Source organism: Dinoponera quadriceps, unplaced genomic scaffold (assembly GCF_001313825.1).
Source record: "Dinoponera quadriceps isolate SergipeBrazil2010 unplaced genomic scaffold, ASM131382v1 scaffold1270, whole genome shotgun sequence".
NCBI lineage: Eukaryota > Metazoa > Arthropoda > Insecta > Hymenoptera > Formicidae > Dinoponera > Dinoponera quadriceps.
In genome coordinates, this window is record NW_014555716.1 from 1,629,778 (window position 1) to 1,652,708 (window position 22,931).

Here is a 22,931-nt window from a genome sequence, read left to right on the forward strand (position 1 = left end):
TATATATATATATATATATATTTTTTTTTTATATAATTATATATATATATATATATATACATACATAGAGTTAAATATTTTTAAAAAATATATAATATCGCACGAACATTAAATAATATTATTTTTTTAATATTATTAGGAGTGGACATGTAACCAACTATTACAGAAATATTACTTAATATTAAATAATATTATGCGCTTATAGAGTATATTCTTTACCTTTACAAAAAAATTATACCGCCTATGATAAATGGGTCAGTGATAAATTATTGTTGTGTAATAATTTTATTACTCGCACGAATAATGAAATAAAAAAAATAAAAAATAAAGCGAATAATAAAATTACTGAGCAACAGCAATTTATCACTGGCTAATTTATCATAGGCAGTAATACTTTTCTGTAAGGATAACGTGTGTGAAATATCGGAGAACATTCGCGTATCGAATTACATATTATGCCATGATCATCACGCATCGCGTTCACAATATTACGTTGCATACGCGTGACGCAAGACACCGATAATGACTGATGACTTACCGCAACGCACGTTTGACTCTACATGGATTTGGATAGGTACCTTAGAAATACTGCCTTTCGGTAAAAGTCGCCGTAGATTTTTGCTCTTGTTCATTTTCTGAAAAAACAGTATCCGATTTCTCGAAAGGTATCCGTCACGCGTGCAGCGCGCACGCTGCCTCGGAATTAGGGAGAGCTTCAGCGTGCGCATGCAAATGAGCATCGAGTGCGAGAGTCTTGCATCCCCTAAGCCGTTCTTTGACTAATTACAAGCTAAGTGACGTTTATGTTGGTAATTTCTTATTGTTTGTTGCCCGTGAAATCGGGTTACCATATTATGAGCTGGCCCAGCCAGAAATGAAAAATCGAATCAAGTGATTGTAGTGATCTATTGACGGCCAAAAGAACGGTGTTGAAATAGGGTCGACATTTTTCTATAAGAGAAACAAAACTACTTTAAAGAAAAAAAAAGTTTACGCACTTCCTTCACGAATGAAAATTTACGATCTATATAAGAAGAATTGTAAAAATATTTCTACAAAAGGTGATATTAGATATTTAGCGTTTGCTTTAGATGATTTCAGATGATTCATCTGGATGAAGATGAGATGAAAATTTAAAAAAATCATCTTAGATGAGATGATGATTTTGCTCTTGATTTATCTGGATGAAAGATAAGTGGCGATATTTATCTATATACTTTTTTAGATGATATTGTTTTCATGAGAGACTTTGTAAAAATTTATAATAAAAATTATGCAGATTATAAAATTGCATAACGACTAAGTAATTCGTTGACGTAATCACTCTAAATTTAAAGATTTAACAAAAAGACCAATAATCATTGACTATTCATTAATCACTGTGTTTTCTGAACGCAGTCATTATTTCAGTCTTCTATAAAGCCCGTATCAAACTATTGACTATGAAAGCCAATCTGACTGTCGGTTTCGACTGTCCAGTCTTGGAAGGTCTCATGTAACTAGTCTATTATAATTGGTCCATTAAGAGTTGGTCCTCATAATCGACAGTCGGGTCGGCCTTCTCAGGGTGCTTTCACATGCTGCGTAACTTGTGTAAGCGTAACTTGCGTCAACCAATCAAATCGTCTCAATTATCCAATTACCAATTACCGCTGCGGATGTGATTGACTGACGCAAGTTACGCTTACGCAAGTTACGCAGCATGTGAAAGCACCCTCACACAGCCGGCAGTTTGATACGAGTTTAAAGTGGATTGATCAATTGAAACAAATGATTTATTCTTTTTGGCTGCATCAATTCAACAGTGCAGCTAAAAGGAACAGACCAAAGGAGACAAAACCGAAATTTGTTACATAAAAAAACAATTTGACCTTTGTGTGACTATTAGGGGTCAGTGTGACCTTACATATTACCTTATGTTTTAACGTAAAATTTTCTGCTCTATCTATTTCTGGAGTCAAAAATGGTGATTTCTATTAAAAAAATTTCAAGTTGAGCTTGAAATGATCTCTAAATTTGACATCTACGCTGTGGTCAAGGTCATCATCAGATGCTCGTCTTTAAAACCTGCAAATTTCGTATTTGAACTTTTCTTTTTAAACGTGACCTCCTATTTTTTTATTGCATATTTTTATAATCCTTGTTGAGACGTTTTCATTATAATAAAGCTTCTTTTGATTAAGAATTTTCTAAGAAACTTTAAAATTTGTCATGACATCTTTTAATATAAAATATGAAATATCTCGACGATTAACTTAACGGAATCGACTAATCGCATTGATCAATTCAGCTTAATGATCAATAGGATTGGTTAATTTCGTTGAATTAATCGCCGATTAGATTTAAACTGTGATGGTGGAACCAGGCATAAGTATTTGTCTGAAGAGAGTTTAAATTCAGGTTAGGATTTAATCGACGTTGGTAAAATTAAGCTGTAAGCGCGTAATATTCCTAGAATATTATATGAATATTATTCAATATTAAAATAATATTCTAAGAATGTTTCTTAATATTATAGAAATATTCCATTGATGTCATATGTCCACTTCACATAATATTCTTAGCATATTATAAAAATATTCTTAGAATATTAAAAAAATATACAAATAATAGTAATATAGAAAAATATATATAAATAAAATATACGTGTATATTATATATTTACTTATATATATATTTATACATATGATTTTTCTAGTACGAAACGTATTTTTACACAAAATTTTTCGACTTTATTTATATAATAAGACAATTGATCTTGCAATAAATTTGAAATAAAAATCATACATATTATATATATACATTGAGTTGAATATTTAAAAAATATATAATATTAAAATAACATTAAATAATATTATACTTTTAATATTATTAGGAGTGGACATGTAACCATCCATTAATATTCCAGAAATATTACTTAATATTAAATAATATTACGCACTTATAGATTTATCATCGAGAAGAAGTAAATTTAAAAGTTAACGAATATAGTATTTTCAGAATAACAAGATTCCTTCAATGCGAGACCCAGCGAGCGTGTTACGAGAGTGAAAGCGAAACTCGGCAAGAGACGAGTGAGAATGTTAATTCTCGGATGGGACAGGATACAGACCACAGTTTTTACCTCCTTGCAGGCAAGATTGTGGATGATGGCAGCGCCGCGGATCTGCAGGTCCTCCGAGTCGGAGAGCAGCGAATGCACCGCGACTTTAGTCGTCACCCTTATGTTGCTGACATTTTGATTCTGGTGTTGCCACTCGGATATATACAGCAGCCATTCGGAACTGCTGAGATTCTCGAACATGTTCGCCAACTATTCGGAAAAACCATCGGAGTTAAAATTGCTCACGTATTCTTAGAAGCATTTGGAAAGTTGTGATTTAAAATAATCGGTTCGCAAACCTGTCCGGGTTTAATATATATTAACGATCTAATATATATTTCATATTTTAATTATATTCTATTAATATAATAATTATAAATCTTATAATTATATTCCGAGTCAATTAAAAAATTTCAGTTTATCTTAACGCGGGCACACCGAGTCTCAATAAACAAGGAACATTAAATTAACGCTTAGGAATATTAACTTTATGTGTATTTTTATGTGTATTTTCTGTGTTAACGTTTTTTTAATAATTATATATATATGTGTTTAAAAAAATATGATTTCGTAATATATACATTTTTTGAATGTTATCAAAATATTTCGAAAACATTGCGGAAAATATTTTTTAAGTATTTAAATATTACTTTGACACTTTTATTTGAGATCAATGCAACAATAATGCATAACACATCAACCTTAATAAAATGATTTGGAAAATTAAAAATTATTAAAAATTATGAAAAATTTCTGTTTCAATTTGAAAAGTGTATTTGAAATAAATAAATCCTTTCTTACAAATTGCGCGAGCGAGAGCTGCTCCTCCGGCGAATGACGGTCGATATCGAAAGCGTAATTCATAATGATATGTTCCCGTCTGTCTTGATGTAGCAATAAAATTACATCGTCCTTCAACGCGGCTACGGACAGTAGGTTCAATAATTTCACCCGGCCGTCGTTATCCAATGACTTATCGTAAAGGACACGACCTGAAAACCGTTTAATCAAGTACATATTTAAGTTGCTTTCAAGGACTAAAGAATATTAAGAACCAGATACTTATTTTGGAATCGGTTTTTAATAAAATTAACCCAATTTGTATATTTTTCACACCGCTTCAAATTTAAGATTTAATGTATCGGATATTTCAGAAAAAAAAGTAAACTCGAGAACCTTTCGTGTCACTTTAATGACTCACCGACAAAATTCAAGAAGTTATCACCCAACGCCCAGGAACCCTCATTTTCCAGGACATACAGCCGCAATTCGTCCATGCACGTTCGTTCCTCGTCGTTCAATTTCCCCTCAAGGGCGCTCATCAAACCTTCGTACTGCGCTTGTACGTTCACCGTATCTTTAAAGACTATCGGTGGATCCCGGCAGCGTTTCTTCTCCTCCTGTTCCCGCTTTTCGTCTTCCTCCATTTGCATCACTCGCTCGGACGGCAACATTTCCGCAGGCACGGAATGCCCGTTAGACGGCTGCTGTTGCATATCACCAATAGCACCTGATTAACAACAATTTGAAGATTTGAAGATAACAGTCACTTTTTGTAAAAGTCAAAAGTTTTTTTTCCTTCAGTTTATAAATTCAAGATCCTATTCTGTAAGACGATCTTGCGATCGTTCGTTCAATTTGTTCAATCTTTACACTTGAAAAAACCAAGACATGATAAACTATATTTAAAAACTTTCATTTTCTCACTGCTGTAACGTTAAATTGTGAAGTAAAAAGCGAGAAAGTGCATGCTTCGAGTTCTCGCATAGTACGTTGAAATAAAAAGACGTGTCTGTAAAATGACACAGCCCACGTGGCTACACTTTATCTGAGAGACGTTCTCCAGACGTTATTTTGGAATATCGCAATAACCATAGGATATCCTTTTTGAAAAACCTGACGTGATGGAAAAATTTCGCTCCCGAATTCGGATTCAGCGGTCAAAAATCCACGGAAACGATACATCTCATCTGTGTCGCACGTTTAATGTCGATCTGTGTTATCGTTCTATTTGACGTATCAAATGACATTATTTTTATTTTTTATAAATGATTACTTTTGACATTATCTTAACGTCATCTTGACTTTTATATGACTTTCCGTTTTGCTCGGGTTACGTAATCAAAAAGTAAACTATATATGACATTAATTTTACAGTTATTTCTTGATTATTGGAACGAAAAAGAAAAATTTTCAGAATGTCTCACAAATTTACTCAATCGATTTTAAATGTTACTTTACAAATATATTTTTTTCTTTCAACTTTGCAAGAATTTCAAACACATATTTCGTTCTGACGTCACAATCTAAAATGGACCACGATGAAGGACCAGGAGTACATATAAACCACACCACACTATGGAGATTTTCTTATTATAACATAAAAACGTTAAGATAAAAACTGCAAAAGCAAAATGCAAATAACGCCGAGTAAAAATCGTAGAATTATTTTGTAGAAGCAGAACAAAGATATTACTCGGTCGTCAATGGTTGCGTGCAGTAGAAAAAACAGCTTTACAACTGTTGTCAAACTCGTGAATTTGATTGGTCAATGAGTTGAATCTATTGGTTGAATCTAAGGGTATACACCAAACAGATTCACGAATTTTACAAAGGTTGCAAAACTGCTTTCTCCGCTGAACGTAGCCTATACCCATGTCTTACCCTCGTTCTCCGCCATATCTAAGCAACAATTGCTCGGCTCGGTGCCGTTGCCACCGCTACTGGTGGTAGATTCTTTGCTGCCCTTCTCCCTCTTCTCCTTCTTCTTCTTTTTTTTCTTCCGGTCCTTTTTAGCTAACTTCTCGTTAATGACGTTCCTGCGCTCCTCCAATGCAATTGAATTCAATCTGCGGATGTATTCAAATTGATGAGATTCCAATGTTTATTACAGCCAGATAAAGATGTATGGGATGTATTTTTTTGATGAGATTCCAATGTTTATTACAGCCAGATAAAGATGTATGGGATGTATTTTTTTTATATGCACACAATATATTGGATTGTCCGTGAAGTTCGTACGAGTTTTAACAGATGCCTCTATGAGCGTTGCTGTGAGCTAAAAGCTATCAAAGTGACTAAAAGTATATGATATCTATATAGGGTATCCCAAACTAATCTTGGCTTTCATGGTGTTGTAAGTAAAACAGGTGAAACTGAACAGAAAAGTTCTATGCTTTTGTCCGCACATTTTTATCGAGAGTTGAAGGTGGAAAATAAAAATATGCTTAACCTGCGATCTTGGTTATTACGCCATTTGACTTCTGATCACTTGTTCCAGTCTTTACAAAATTTGTTGGAACGGGAAAATATTCGATCAAGTATGCAAGCAAGTAAAAAATGTGAATGACTTATTTCCAAATCAGCCAACAAATTTTTCGAGAATGAAATCCTCTGGTTGCTTGAAAGAACGGTTATAATGATGCGACAGAATGATGTTGAATAAAGTTTTCGCTGAATATTCAAAAATTGTATCTCATTTGACCCGAGAAACTCAAATGAACTTCTCGGGCAATCCAGTAGTACCTCGCTTCCTCGATAGCTGTATTTAGGAGTTGATATTCTGGCGAAACTTCTCTTTGGATTCTTGCTTCGACAAACCTCTGGCCGACTGTGAATCCGGCACTCGCGCTATTACTTAATGTGTCTATCAGTGGACCCAGAGCCTGTCCAACGGGTCTGAAAAGAAATTAAATCCGCTAATAATTTACTCCAGTGCCAAATCGATTTTACGGATATGGGTTTATTGACACGAATTTAACACAAATTGACACAAACTTGGTTTTGACATCTTTTACAAGTACCTGAAGATTACCGGCTTAAAATTTTGGGACATCTAATATTAATATAAAAATATGTACCACGTATTTTGGAAAATGTCGCGAATACGACAACATGAGACTCGAATGCAGTATGTACATATGTTAATAATAAGCTAGTCGATGTAACCTACGTTTGTAATATCTCTTCTGGTAGATCAAGAATATATTTGGGAATACCCTTGCCTACTAGGAAGTTGCTAAGCTCCTCTGTGAAGTAATTACAGTTGTGTTTGAAGAGATTGTATGTACCTGGTCTGAAAACAGAGAGAATCATTTCAATTTCAATTAAAAATTTATATGATCTCTCAAAATGATCGAACATATATTTCACTTTTGATCTTTCCCTTGTTAGTTAAACACAACATAAGTCAAACAGATAAGAATGAATTTTGAAAAACCACAGTACGTTCACAAATTGTGACACTGCACTCGTAATTGTGTGGTTATAATGTTTGTTGGTCAACGATCAATTTTTAACTTGCTTATCAATTTTTAGCTTGTTTACAAATTAATTTTTCTGAAAAAAAAGTTCGTTTTTTTTCATTTTCATTTGTTTCCAGCAAATTAACAATTAATCATTTTTAAACTATACGGTATTTATCTTTACTTCCTTATGCTTTTGAGAATATATAGTAATAATATAGTCGATTATGACTGCCTAGAAGTTAGTTGAAATCACCAAAAATGAAGGAAACAATGTTGATGGGACAACGTATGTCGCACCGTGACGTAAAGGGTTAAACCACTTCCGATATAAAGACGCAAAATTGGTAACATGTCGGAGCGACACCTCCCGCACGTCAACCATTATTATACTTACGCGAACGTGGAAGTTCCCAGGCCGTTTATGTATTCCAGGAAGACCGAGTACGGCAGATAAGTTTCGCCGAGCTTCTCGATTTTCTGAGGTTCCCTCAGTTCCGTGCCACCCTGAAACACGAAATATCAACATGCATCTATCGCATTAAAATCGCGCTGTTCGGATGAACCTCGTCGATGTACCGTCAATGTCAATTTCACGGCGCGGTCGCGCCGATTCGACGAGAGATTCGTCCGCCAGAGAGAGAGAGAGAGAGAGAGGGGGGGGGGAGAAAACGAAGAAGAGGAAGAAGAAGAGGAAGAGGAGGAAGAGAGCAGCAGCACCCGCCTCCTCTTGGCATTAGTAGCCGCGTAATTTTAGAACTAACGACAAATCCGCGCTTCCCTACGAGAAACCGCCGAAAATAGTTACCGGCGACGCGCGCGTTGGAACCACGACCTCTTCTAGAACGGAAAAGAAAGGTGTATGAGAGAAATGAAGGCTAAAGGAAAATAGATGGATAAATAGATAGCGAGAAAGCGAGAGAGCGAGAGAGAGAGAGAAAGAGAAGAAAGTATATATTAAGCATTATTATAGGAGTTTGAGCTATTTCTGAAAAAGACCAAATCGTTGTTTATTAAATCGTATAAAAACGTGAATAATAAACAGATACTTGTGTCAAAAGATATAGCGACACTTTGTCGACGTGGATATTGAAGTTTTTTTTTAACTCCATTTTATCATCATATCATATTTACAATCTGAGAAAGGTCACCACGCCCGGACACGGGCAACAGGACGAGGAAGAGATATTACAATCTATCCAATCAAAGACATTCAGTAATAGTTATGCCAATTCATATGAACTTGAGTGAAATGTATCCAATGATACAAATCAGACAAATTGAAAATTAGAGAATAAAGCGTTGAGAAAAATTCTTATTCGAAAGTTTCTGCGAATAAGAATTAATAAATATTAATTGTGTCACGCACACAGAGAGCGTTAAGAGTAATAAGAAATTAACACGCATACCCAAACATAATTATGACACAATTATCCACGGTCGACCTCAAATGTTGATTTCGCAAATTGTACGATTCACGAGAAGAAAGAAAAAAAATCGTGCGATAAGTCGGAAATAAAATGAAATAAAATTCACTTCGACGGCGGTTTGTTTCTCGCGGTGAACCTCCCGCACTCGCTTGCCTTTCTCCCCGTGATCGACCACACACACACATTCGGTGCTGTGCGTACCGGAAACGCACTTGACTACTTACATATCGGAAGGACTCGGCAGGATTTTACTTCGGAAGTAAAAAAGGAAGGAAACAAAAAAGAAACGTCGCGCGGCTGTTCCGTTCTCCTTCCTTCGCACGCCGCTTTCCCGATAAACGGCTCGCGCACGAACTGCCGTCGCGGTGCTCGAAGATCGCCGGCGATGAAGGATGATCGAGACGGCGGTGGTGGCGGCGGCGGCGCCCGCGCGCGACTTCGCGCCCCGCCGGCCCAATCATCACCGAGTCATCGATAATGTGAACGTGTCGGAAAAGATATATCATCGATCAACGATCAAACATTATCACATCATCAGTAAAACAGCCTGTCATTTGCCGGCAGTAAAGCGTTTCTAAACGAAATTCTTCATTTTTCTCCCAACTTTCATCGAAATTCGCCAATACACAGCACGGTGATATCACATTGCAACATTGCGATGTAATATGGCGGAAATATGGCTACAATATTGCTGAGACATCACGGTGACATTAAAACGTCCGCCAAAACGAATCATAGTGATATTACAGTGACACATCATGATTAGGTTCCCCTATAAAAAAGCACTATTAGCTGTGATAAATTGACCAGTAATAAATTATTGTCTCTTTGTAACTCTTTATTACTTATACTCTGCGTTGTTGTGTCTCGTAACTTTGGGCGGAGGAACGCGATTATTCGCAGGTGTCACGGCCGTCCGCACGTCGAAACATTTTTCTTTCTATATGTTCGGCTTACCGCATCGCGCGCGCCGCTTCGCCTATTTATTTTAACAACTCGAAATTTTACATAGTAATTTGAAAAATGATTCTGACCATGTTTTCCTACTCAACCTGTAGTATCAATTTTATACGCCCATATAGCACGTAACTTAGAAGCGATATCGTAGTAATATTGCAATATTGCGTATAAAATATTATGCATTACAGTAAAATATTGCAGAAATACTATTGATATATTACATGTTTATGAATAACATTTAAATAGTAACGTTGCTACAATATGTCACATCCCAAATAGCCAAGTGACTTCAAGTGACATTTTAATTATGTCTTATTGACGTTAGAGATGTTATATCGAGCAAATTATCTTCCAAAATTCAAATAGAGACATTGAAACGAAGTAATATAATACATATTTAAATGTTATTTGATAAAAAAACTTTCTATACGTTTTTAAGCGTAAATTCTAAAAAAATATATTAATTACTCAATATGGTTTGTTGGTTTTCATGGTAATTTGATATTATATTTGTCAAGTCAATCTCCTCTCCGCCTCTTTCTTTAGTTTAATGCAAAGTTTCATCTTAAACGGAATGAAAACAGTTTGATAGTATACAATACATTATATTCACATCCGTCGCATGTCAACTGCTTATGCATTATTTTTAATATCTTTCAGTAAATATGTTATTACATGTTTGTAAACACAATAAGGATACATTATATAAGTATAAGTCACAAGGATATCGTCACAGCCGGTAGAGTCAGTGGTCCGTCCAGTCGGTCGCAGTTCAGCAACGGCGAGCAAGGTTAATAGTTGAATGGATAATCCACCTCCGGTCAGAATGGAAACCACGACACGGACGTATAAAATGACTTTATTCTTCTCTTGTAAAAGTAATAAAATTACTGAGAAATAATAATTTATCACTGGTCGATTTATCACAGCTAGTAGTATTTACTTACCTTTTGTAAAGGAATATAATTGTGAAGTGTCACTGTAATATCACTGTGATTCGTTTTGGCGGAAATTTTAATATTACCGTGATATCTCAGTAATGTTACAGCAATATTTTTGCTACATTACATTGTAATGGAAATATGATATTGCTGTGATATTGCCGTGCTGTGTGGATGGTTTTGAACGTGTTACACGGGACACCCTGTATACACATCAGACTCAGCGAAAGGGTTAATCGTCGATCAGTCAGCGCTAATTTCATGATATAGTACGATGGTTAACAAAGTATACAACGTGGAAATCACGATGTGTATCATACGTTTATCTCAGGGGAGTATTTCTCATGTTTAACGAAAACAGTTTACATGCAGCGAATATAAATTCTCTCGGACATTTGTAACACGTAGCTTCGCACGTGTTCGCCAAGTTTCGCAACTGGGAACACTGGTAGGCGGGAACGAACGTGTTAGTTATACCGGTGTCGTAAAACGACGTGTCTCACAATTACGCGCGTGTTACTCACGCTCTCACCCGTATTTAAAGCGCGTCGCAGCGATATCGGTAAAGTAATTCGACCGTAATGATTTCATCACGTTGCTTTTAAATGTGTCGCATCGTCGGTATCGCGATTATTGGTCCCACGGCTGCTACTTCGCGCAACCGGCGATAGTAATTTGAGTTCGCACGCAGGAGTCATGTTGGCTGGCGATGCGGACTCGGAATAATTTCACAATTCCAGGAAATTTCATCAGACGAACATTAAATTTTTGCAAGTAATCAACGTAGCACACTTCATCTGACGTCCTACAGACATCAATTTGGAATATCGCGATAACCATAGGATATCCTAGGATATCCTCGATGTCGGATATCCGTTGGATATTGAGCAAATGCATAAGTGTTCGTCCGTGAAATCTTACGGATGTCTTAACGACGTCCAAAGAATATCCGAAGAAGCTCAAGAAATATCGAATAAAATATATATATAATATTATTATATTATATAAAAATATGTATAATATTATTATGTACCCGAATATATCTCGGATATTAAGATATCTGTGTAATCACATATGGAAATTGGGGATAATTTGGATTATCCTCGAAATAAAGCGTGCTGTATGGGAATATACGTCATTCGACGGATGTTCAAAAAGACAGCTCCGTATCGAAGGATTTGGCGATTAATTTTCTTCCACCAGACACACATTCATCACAAACACGTTCAATGTCGGCCGCTGTAAAGTAATGCAAAGCTATCGTGTAATATCAACTGGTGCTGAGACAGTGTTGCAATAAGATGTGAACGGATTGTGTTTAAAAATTCCTAAACTTAGAGTATTTTCGTAACTAAGTTTTCCAAACGCCGAGGAAATAATCGAGCCACTTTGAGAGAATAGCCTCTTCAATATATTTTCGCCTCAGGCAAAAAATCTTCCTTGCGGATTACTCTCGCACGCATCTCTCTGTATGGTACACGCAAAAAAGAAAGGTTTCTTCAGATTTAGTATTTCTATTTATTTAAAGAAAATTTGTTTCGTAGAAACAACGTGTACTTCTACGAAATATTATTTGTTTGAGTAAAAATATTATCGTCTCATTCAAGAAAACTCTATTGTTTAACAGAATGAACGCTATATTACTTAAAATAATATTTTTCAAACTGATAAAATATTATTTGGTTACAATAAACATGTAAAATGAAACGAATACATTTTTTATAAGAAAATTAACTTTCGTTTCAAACCGATTTTTATTTAAGATAAGGATACATGTTCGTTGAAAAGTCTAATAATCGTACTTACTAATCGGAACATTAGTTTCTTCGGAGTGTGCCGATGGTGAAATTTGTTTGGATGCAATAAAATATAATTAAATCTGGAAGAAATCGGACCCTGCAGATATTTCACCTGAGCATGAAATAATGTGAAAAGATCGTTCTGTGAGACAACATCTATCCATTTGTGTGGAAGATAAGAACGGTTAATTTTGTTGCTAGGGTAATCACGAAGCAACCGCACGCAATCGGAAAAAAAATATTTGGTAGCACGTATGAGAAGTAATTGCGGACGGACTTACCGACAGCCTTCCGCCTTAGGTCGAGTCTGAACGCGTCAGATTCGGTACGGGAAAGAGTCACAGGAAAGAGAGAAAAAGAGAGAGAAAGAGAGAAAGAGGGAAGGGAGGGGAGAGAGAGAGAGAGAGAGGAAGCGAGCGTGCAAGGATATATGTGTGTACGCAGCGAGGATTATTTTTGGATTTAACCGCACCAAATTTAGTTCCTGCTCGTGTCTAGCGTATCGTATGGCTAGCCGAGCAGACTCACCTCTCTACGACCACTAAACTTTCCGATCGGTCACGACTTCGTCTACCGTCGTCGACGATGCGTCCCGATAGGTCTCGCGATGGGAAGTAGCGGGGCCATTAATTCTCACTTGTTGATAGCGAGCCCGGTTATTTATATTGCACTTGCTCGCGCGACACTGCCGTGCGCGATATTACGTCGGTCAACGTGCGCGAATCAATGCGCGAATTAACTTCTTTCAGGCTTGAGTCCCGTTGTTTTTATCGAAACAGAAAGGACACGAACTTTTGTCGTGAAAGAAAATGCGTTAGTCTTTATTATTATAACGAACATGGACTGATCAATGGTTCACGCTGGTAACATCGGTAACACGTTTTAATCTGTGTTTATAACATACAAACAGTGATAAAATCGATATAATAACCCATGATCTACTAAGTTTACGAATTAATTCGGTGCTTTTTTCCATGAAATTTAAAGTTTATTTGCAAAACTTCAAGTACAATGTTTAATGTTCGAAATAATTTCCATTGTTTTCTATGACTTTACATCATCTATCGGACGGCTAATGAATACCCTCGTGGAAAATATTTGGCAGTCTTGACTCGATAAAATCATCGATGCTTTTTCGGATTTTGTCAACTGTTTTAAAATGCGTATCCGCCGAAATAAGTGGTAGGTAATCCGACGGGACTAGATCTGGCGAATAAGTCGCATGTGGAAAAATTTTCCAGCCCAGTATATAGATGAGATCCTTCGTCCCTTTTGTAGTACGTGACCGCGCGTTATCGTGCAACAGAATCATGCCTAGTTTCATTGCCGGTAAAAGATCTTTTTGCAAGTTTTACGGGTCACAGCACCTTCACCCAAAGTGGAACAAATCATTTCAGTAGACCGAGCAGTGTTTTTATTCAAATGGAGTGCAAAAAGGATGCAATGCCTCAGATGCTTCTTTTCGAACAACATTGTGACAACCACTGTTTTCTGAAGTTATATCGGCAAGGCCGTTAACTATTATAATGCTTCTTAAAACTTAAGGTTGGCATTTTCAAATCATCACGGAAAAAAATTTAAATTTTTAACCAGAGTTACAGGACATTAAATGCAAAGGTACCGAATTAATTTTTACGGTTAATACATCTGGCTGTGATTACAAACCAAGCGGTAAATAGAAGAAAGGACCTAAAGCGAGAACATTATAGCGAGGATCGAAACATTCTATACAGGGTGTCCCGTTTTAACATATCACCCCCTTTTATTTTCGCAGGATAGGATGGAATAAAAAATACGTTCAAACAAAAATTATAAGGTTTGCAGAGGGACATAAATTGGCGACCACAACTTTGTTGTATAGTCAACAATTCAAAATTATTCTTTTAATGCAATCATACAGTTTTTTCAACACAATTCGATTCCCTTTGTTCATTCAGCGTATAAAAGTACCAGGATTAAAAGGTAATCGAAAAATGAATACTTTTCGAGATTTTTTTTATTTTTTATTCCGATATTTTAATGATGGAAATTATTTTGAACATTAAACTTGTGATTGACTTTTTGCAAATGAACTTTGATTTTCATGACAAAAAGATACCGAACTAATTTGCACTATATATATATTGCTATTATATTTTTACACAGTAGGTAACAAATTTTATAGTTTGTGTGTGCATTATTCATTATAAACATTACAGTACTAATATTTGATAAAAAATGCTTCATACAGCACGGTATAAACCATTTGTCTTAAATTTGGGACTTAATTGGAGCGCCCGTAGATATATCCTCGCGGGAGCAAATTCTCTCGCGAGCGAGACAGTCGGCGCGTCGCCGCACCGCGGGAACCGCGGCAATTACGAGGCGGAGCGGCCCACTCGCGAGAAAGACGCATGTTGCTGCTTACGAGAGAGCTCGCGCCTGAAGATCAGGCAACCACGCGACGCTAGAGGAAGGCATCGTTAGCCGAACCTTCAGGAAGACGAATCCGCAACATTAACGAACACACCTCTAATATTTTATATTATTTTTATACAGCATTTGGAAATGTAAATCTTATTCGAAGACATTTTTTTATGACCAGCGCATGTCATTTTAGATGCATATAGCATATTTATTATATTAAACATACATTGCGTATGTATTCTCCATTCCAGTAAGCTGTCACTCTCGCTGGATGATCTTATTCTGCTTTTTCGATTGGTTATGTTAATATTTCACACATTGACAGCTACGACACACGATACTGTTGCCGCGTCAAATATATAGCTACTTCGCTAGCTACTTCGTGTAGCTATCTATAATATGTAAGCTGCGTTCTGCATACCATTACCAGTACTGAATATCTGTCATTCATAATGCGTATACTCAGTGCCGCGATTTCAAGCCCGCATACGCTGGCGTCCTTCCTCCTTCACTTCGCACACAGAGACGCTCCATCTATCCGTGTGAGAGAGACCAATGAGAGAGAGAAAGAGAGAGTATACGAAGGAAAAGTTATCGACTTGACCAAGAAAGAGCAAAAGTTCAGTGAAATTTCAATACTTGTCTGATAGATGATACTGAAAGAAACACAAAGAACTAAGTTTGATGTCATTTTAGCGATTAGATTGTTTCTGACAGCTTTCTGTGCGACAGTTTGTCAACAATGAAGGAAATGAAGTATCGCGCCGTGATAAAATTCCTTCATTTGAAACGGAACATTTTTACTGAAATTAAAGCTGAATTAGATTCAGTGTACGGAGATGCTGTTCCTTCATTTACGAACGTGAAAACCTGGGCTACTGAGTTCAAACATGGAAGAACGAACATTTTCGACGAGGAATGCTCTGGACGACCAAAAACCGCAACAACGGATGAAATGATCGATTACATCTTTTGACAGAGATATTAAAGACCGCTAGTATCTCAAACGAACGGACGCACATTTTATATAAGGAATTAGATGTGAGAAAACTGAGCGCGCGTTGGGTGCAGCATTTGCTCACCGTTGATCAAAAACGAGATCGGTTGGATATTTCACGATCGTGTCTCGAGCGTTTCAAGCCCAATGAAAATGATTTTTCACGGCGTTTCATTACTGTCAACGAAACTTGAGTCCACCACTACACTCCGGAGACAAAAGGATAGTCAAAGCAGACTGCAAAAGACGAACCGATTCCGAAAAAGATAAAAGCAGTTCTCTGTCGGCTGGCAAGGTGATGACCACAGTTTTCTGGAATTCCCATGGTATAATTTTTGTGGACTATCTGGAAAAAGGTAAAATAATCACCGGAGAATATTATGGCTGGATTATTATAACGTTTGGACATGGAAGTCAAGAACAAACGTCCGCATTTGGCCAGAAAGAAAATCCTTTTTCACCAAGACAATGTATGGACTCACCATCAGCAGTTGCGATTGCGAAATTGTACAAACTAACGTACGAATTAATTATACATCCACTGTACTCTTCAGATTTGGCCCTGTTCGATTTTTTTCTGCTTCCAAATTTTAAAAAATGGCTATCTAAGGAAAAATTTTCGTCGGATGCTGAAGCGATAAGTGTCGTTGATAACTATTTTTCGAGTTATTTTTAGACAAAATTTATTAGGCGTACAAATGAATAATCCAAAATTTTCAGCTAAATTCGAGATTTATTTTAAAAGAAAGTCAAACGAATTTTTCAATCAAAGTATTCGCCGTTGCTTTCTATATCTTTAAGCCATCTTTCAGGCAGCTGACGAATTCCATCTCGGAAAAATGCTGTGTCTTTGGACACGATAAAGTCGTCAAACCATTTTCGGATCTCATCCACTGATTGGTGAGTATCGGATAAGGCGTGTTGCATCGACCGGAACAAGTGATAATCGGATGGAGCAATATCTGGTGAATACGCCGGGTGTTGCAAGACGTCTCAGCCAAGATTCATTATGGTATTTTTTGTCTTGGAAACAATGTGTAGCCTGGCGTTGTCATGCAACAATTTGACAAGACGTTCTTTGCCAGTATACGGGCGTTTCTGTTCCAATTCTTGACTCAAGCGAATTAATTGGCGTTGGTAATAATCCGCAGTAACTGTTTTACCCGGCAGCTCATAATAGAGCACGCCCTTCATATCCCACCAAATGCAGAGCAGAATTTTTTTCTGAAGCGATTAGGCTTTGCGACCGATGTTGATGGTTCGTCGGGATTTACCTATGACTTTCTGCGTTTCGGATTGTCATAAAGTATCCATCTCTCACCGTTCGTAACGATTTTCCACAAAAGAGACTTTCAACGCTGCTTCTTGAGAAGAGGAAGGACATGCTGCCACTCGATGATTTTTGTTGGCTTCAGTGAGTTCATGCGGAACCTATTTTCCTTCTTTTTGGATCCTACCCATTTCATGTAGGCGTTTGGAAACGGTTTGCTGCGGGACTCCCAACTATTCTATAAGCTCCAACTATTCTATATTCTATAAGCTCCTTTTGCGTTTGTGCCGAATTCTCAGCGGGCAGTTGTTCCAAATCATCGTTGTCATATTTTCGAGGACCTCCAGGATGTTTGTCGATCAGACTGAAATCACCTCTTTTAAATCGTTTAAACAAAAATGCGCACACATCGTACGATACAACATCTTTGCCGAGAAAAGGACAAATCGATTCGCATGCTCTTGTAGCATTTTTTCCTTATTGGAATTATCATAAAGAATCGGATATGTATCTTATCTGTTTCCATGTTTGACTCTTCTGAACTGAATTGTTAATAGTTATATGTCAACACTACATAAGAGAGTGGGAATAACCACAAAAGAGCGGGAAAATCAATTGATTTTAAAATTAATTTCTTAACTGCTTAAAAACACTTGGATTATTCATTTGTACACCTAATATTATACTAAGAGAATGAGAAGTCTAAAAAAACGTTAGACCAAGTGTATTGAGTGGAAAGGAGACTATGTTGAGAAATAAATTTCATTCGATTCAAAGAAATGTTTACATATATATAAGTATGTACATACATAAGTATGTACATATGTATAATCATTTTTTTATCTATTCATCCTTTATTTATTCATTCGATGAATAATTAGCATTTTAGGGGATGCATATTTTTCCGCGAGCAAAGGTCTTGTTACCTCTTAAAAAATGCCTTTAACCTGGATGATTAACAACGTTCAGGTTCAGGTTATTCTCGGAAGTATAAAAGCACTGATATGCAAAGATTATTGAAAGAAAATCCAATTTTAACTCAAGAAGAACTTACATCTCTAGTAAACAACTAACACCAACTAACAATGACATAACATCAATGTTACAATTTCTCGCTCAATAATGTAACTGTTACATAACTGTTATATAACATGCGCATTACATTGCATTTATATCGTTGAATGGAAAATAATAATATTGATATTATATTACTATTAATTGGTGTTTGCTCGGTCGCATTTAAGAACCGCTCTTATCATCAGTTATTTTGTCTGAATAAGATGTTGGAAAAAGCACTTCTTATTAACTTTTAGTCTGATATTCATGTTTTTTTCTGTCATCGAAAACATAAGATTGACTTTAAAACATAAAAGTGACTTTAAATTAAATAATACATTTTTAGCGAAGAAACGAGGCGAGTTCTTTCTAACGCAAAAGTGCACAATAGTGCGTGCCACTCATGAGACAGACATTGGAACGCATTATTGCACGCATATCGCTCAAGTGATTAATACGTTGTTGATACTGGCCGAGTATCACAAAATAAGGCATCTAACGTTTCTACTCTATATGTTCTATCGTCTTAGAATATATGAGGTCTGTCCGGAATGTATCGGACCTTGTGCTGTAACTTTGTATCTAGATGTGCTATTGTCAACAAAAGGAAATCTCTATTTAGTGGGAACCTTCGCGAATACTCCCACCAAACACCACGACGTAACAGCTGTTCAGTTGGCAACGGTACGCTGTTGTGTAGACGTCAAACCTCGTACGCGTCGCATTTCACGATGACCGAACGCAACAAAGAGTTTGCAATAAATTTTGCCAGAAACTTGGCCATTTTTGTTCGGAACCATCATAATGATTCGTAAAATATATGGCGAAGAATCTATGAGTGATACTCAGATTAAAGAGTGGTTTAGGCAATTTAAAGGTGGTCGTATTTCAGTTGAAAGTGATCCTCGTGCTGACAGGCCCACAGCGATAAAAACTCCCAAAAATATGGAACGAGTTCGAGTTTTAATCAATCAAAATCATTTGACAGTGCGAGTGCGAGAGATAGAAGAAGACTTCGGGATTCCAAAAACTATAGTTTTGGAAATTTTGAGTCAAGATTTAAAGATGAGCCGCGTTGCTGTAAAATTCGTTCCACGGCTGCTGACGGAAGAGCAAAAGAATTATCGAATGGAAGTCGTCTAAGACAATTTGGAAACAATTGGAAACAACCCGGAAATGTTAAAAAGAATTATTATTGGGGCTGATGAGTTTATGGTTATGACTCTAAGACAGAAGCCCAATATTCACAGTGGAAGACGTCCGAAGAGCAACGACCTAAGAAAGCGCGCCAGAATCGGAGCAACATCAAGTAAATAATGTTCACTGTTTTTTCGACGAGAAAAGTGTTGTTCATCATGAATATGCTCCAAAAAGTCAGACGATGAACAAAGAGTATTACCGAGAAGTTCTGAAGCGATTACATGACGCAGTGAGAAGAAAACGGCCTGATTTGTGAGAAAGTGGTGACTAGGTGCTTCGTCACAACACACCTATCCATTCATCGCAACTTATCCAGCAATTTCTAATGAAACACGGAATTGTTCAACTACGTCAGCCCCTGTACAATTCTGACCTGGCTCCCTGCGACTTCTGGCTGTTCCTCAAATTGAAAAATCCTCTAAAAGGAAGAAGATTTGACGACGTAGAGGAAATAAAAAGGAATGCGACGAAGCAGCTGTTACTTATTCCGTAAGTTGAATATAAGGAGTGCTTCCGAAAGTAGCAGGATCGCTAGAAGAAAGTTGTGGCTTCCAAAGGGGAGTACTTTGAAGGTGACATCATCGCCATTGACTAGAATTAACTTTTTCTCCTGCTACAGCACAAAGTCGGATACTTTCCGGACCATGTATTTGCGAGGAGGAAAGAAAACGAGAGTATGTAGCGAATACGTCACAGCATTACTGACAAAACTTTGCGTTTGTTTAGCATTTCGTGAGAACGTAAACAGTGCTGACAAACAATCATCAGTTGACACACAAGCAAGAGATCAGTGGAACAACATTAATCGTTAATGAAACGGGATACTTACAGGTCGGACGCTCTGTATACCGGCCGGACCAAAGAAATATTCCCTTCCGTACGTAACGATCGCTGTGTGCCATATTCCGTCCAACTGGCGACCTACGAACAAAAATCGAAGATCAGTGCTTGAAAGTGGTTTTGCTTACTTTCGAGATAGAAAAGAAAATGGTATTATGGCCCTTCTTAAAATATTTCCACTATTAGATAGCGAATTCTGATTAATTATAGACAGTGTTTGTCTTGGATGATTTCAGATTCATTAAAATTAAGATGAGATAAAGATCCGAAAAATTCATCTTAGATGAGATGAAGATGATTTTGTTTTTAATTTATCTAGGTGAAAGATAAGTAGCGCTACTTATCTAGATAATTTTTCAGATGATATTGTTTTTATGAGAGACTTTATGAAAATGTATAATACAAATTATGCGGATCATAAAATTGCATAACGGTTAAATAATTTGTCAACGTATTCGCTCGAAATTTAAAGATCTAGCAAGAAAAATCAATAATCATTGACTGCTCACTAATCGCTGTGTTTTCTGAACACAGTCATTATTTCAGTCTTCTTCTATAAAGCCCATATCAAACTATTAATTGTGAAGGCCGATCTGACTGGCGATTACGAACGTCGACTCTTGAAGGGCTTATCATAGTGAAGCGTCATGTAACTAGTTTATTGTAATTAATCCATTAAGAGTTGACAGTCGTAATCGGCAATCGGGTAGGCCTTCACAGTCGACAGTTTGATACGGGCTTAAAGTGGATTGATCAATTGAAACAAATGGTCTGTTCTTTTTAGTTGCACCGCTGAACTGATGCAGCTAAAAAGATCAGACCAAAAGAGACAAAAACGAAATTTGTTGATTCATTGAAATCTAATCTCTCTAGTCTGATACAGGCTTAACGCATAGGTTCATATTATTTCATTCATTTGATTGAAAAGTGAGTTCAAAATATGGACCATAACATCATTTCAGATCATTTTTAGATGAGGCAAAATATTTTTAATCTAAGACAAAGACGAATATATTTTGTATTTCTTCCATCTAGATAAAGATGATCTATTCATTCATCTGGATGATTATTTAAATAATTTTATCTAGATACCGACAAATACCGCATTTGCCTGATGCATTTATGCATCCATAGCACTGAAAAGTTTAACATGTTATATAACGTTGATATGAATTTTTGTTAAACAGCATAAGGTTTATAATAATAATAACGCAATATAGTAATAGTAACGACAGAAGAAAGACATAACAATTGGACAGAGCGATGAAGCGACATTGACATGATTTCCATTTGCTGAGATTCACATTGCCTGGAAGTAAAAATTGTCATGCTACGTTCCTTCGGAAATTACGGTGAGATCCGACTTTGGAGGAATTTGGAACTATGAAGATTCATTCTATTTGCGTCTGTACCAGCGTGATCCAACAAAGTAACCTCGAGACAAACACACACTCGCGCGATACTCTTGTTCAAGGACTGACGGCGATTCAACGAAGACAACAATATTTTTCACGATTTGTCCTCGCGTAAATTTTGCCCACTGGGTGCGTAAAATGCGAAAAGCTCGCGTCTCCGCACGAGGTTGGAAGACTTTACGGGCTTTCGTATCTCCTTTCGACCTAATTCTGTATCGCGGAAATAGCTAAGTACATCCGCATATACGTTGGCTTTCGTGGCTTTCTCATTGCGCGTTGAGAGCGAGAGAAGTCGCGTCGACCCCGCAAGAAATAACCTGACCTGTTATAATTACTTCTAGAGTGATGCGAGAGACGCAACGTTGCCCGAATGTGTACCCACTTCACTCGACGAATTGGAAAATGCAAACTGCTGTATCCAAAACACTGAATAAGGATTCGCGTTGCAACATCAGACGCATTTCGTCGACAATAAATTGTATTCGTAAATAAATCATATAAATATATGAATAAAGATAGAAATCACCTGTTCGGATCGTCCCAAAAATCACTGTTTTTTTTTTTTTTATGAAATCAGGTGAATCTTGAAAGGCTTAATAGTGCGATTACTATTTACTTTACGCGAAAATTATATTCGCAAGTAGAAAAGAATTACATACAAAAATATCGGAACTTTAATTGACACTTTCGACAATATTCCATCAATGTCCCTGCAAGTCATTCAAATTATTTAGTTGCATCGCACGACACATTTTGGATGATTTCAAAATTCACTTGTGTGTAAAAACAAACTAATATTTATATATCGAGTCATTCCTCTTGAATTCACACAATTTTACAGAAATACACTGACTTTTGGACACTCCGTGTTGAAAAGTAATTTATCGATGTGTTTAACATCGGTATGCGGAAACGACAAGAATACTAGAATACTTTGCCGTCTTATGAATTCTCCATTTTCTCCGAAAATAAATGACACACGTGTAAAATAATTCGGTCGAATTTTACTTAACATACGAGGTCTGTTCAAAAAATATCGCGAATTTTGAATTTCCGCGGGTTACATATATTCGATTTTCGATTTTTTTATGGCGTTATGTTGGTACTCATGTCCCTCACTTATGCCGACAAGTTCGGCCATTTTGAATATTCAGTTTATCTTTGACAGCTGTTTTGCTTGGACGTGTTTTGGCTCGTCTTCGATTTTTGCCTATTCCAAAAAATGGATCAAAGAATCTAACAAAATTAAGTGCGCGGACGCATTCCGAAT

General features: G+C 36.6%; 2 protein-coding genes across 6 annotated transcripts in view; one reads left to right on the plus strand and one right to left on the minus strand.

Moving 5' to 3' along the window:
- Positions 1–22,931, minus strand: part of LOC106745214 — a 37,175-nt gene that overhangs the window by 4,551 nt on the left and 9,693 nt on the right. For 3 of the 5 annotated variants that reach the window (XM_014620590.1, XM_014620589.1, XM_014620588.1), the window contains 9 exons: positions 20,236–20,327; positions 7,745–7,854; positions 7,056–7,178; positions 6,629–6,781; positions 5,768–5,952; positions 4,305–4,613; positions 3,905–4,095; positions 3,125–3,313; positions 579–635 (listed from right to left, as the gene is read on the minus strand). In XM_014620590.1, the coding sequence (XP_014476076.1) occupies positions 579–635; positions 3,125–3,313; positions 3,905–4,095; positions 4,305–4,613; positions 5,768–5,952; positions 6,629–6,781; positions 7,056–7,178; positions 7,745–7,854; positions 20,236–20,327 (1,409 nt within the window). Of the gene's footprint in view, positions 1–578; positions 636–3,112; positions 3,314–3,904; positions 4,096–4,304; positions 4,614–5,767; positions 5,953–6,628; positions 6,782–7,055; positions 7,179–7,744; positions 7,855–20,235; positions 20,328–22,931 lie in introns of all 5 variants that reach the window. The other 2 variants (XM_014620592.1, XM_014620591.1) reach the window with 2 other exon arrangements.
- LOC106745216 lies at positions 19,372–20,223 on the plus strand. The gene is made up of 2 exons (XM_014620595.1): positions 19,372–19,895; positions 20,026–20,223. The coding sequence occupies exons 1-2, from the start codon at positions 19,732–19,734 to the stop codon at positions 20,216–20,218; spliced, it is 357 nt and encodes a 118-aa protein (XP_014476081.1). The 5' UTR covers positions 19,372–19,731; the 3' UTR covers positions 20,219–20,223.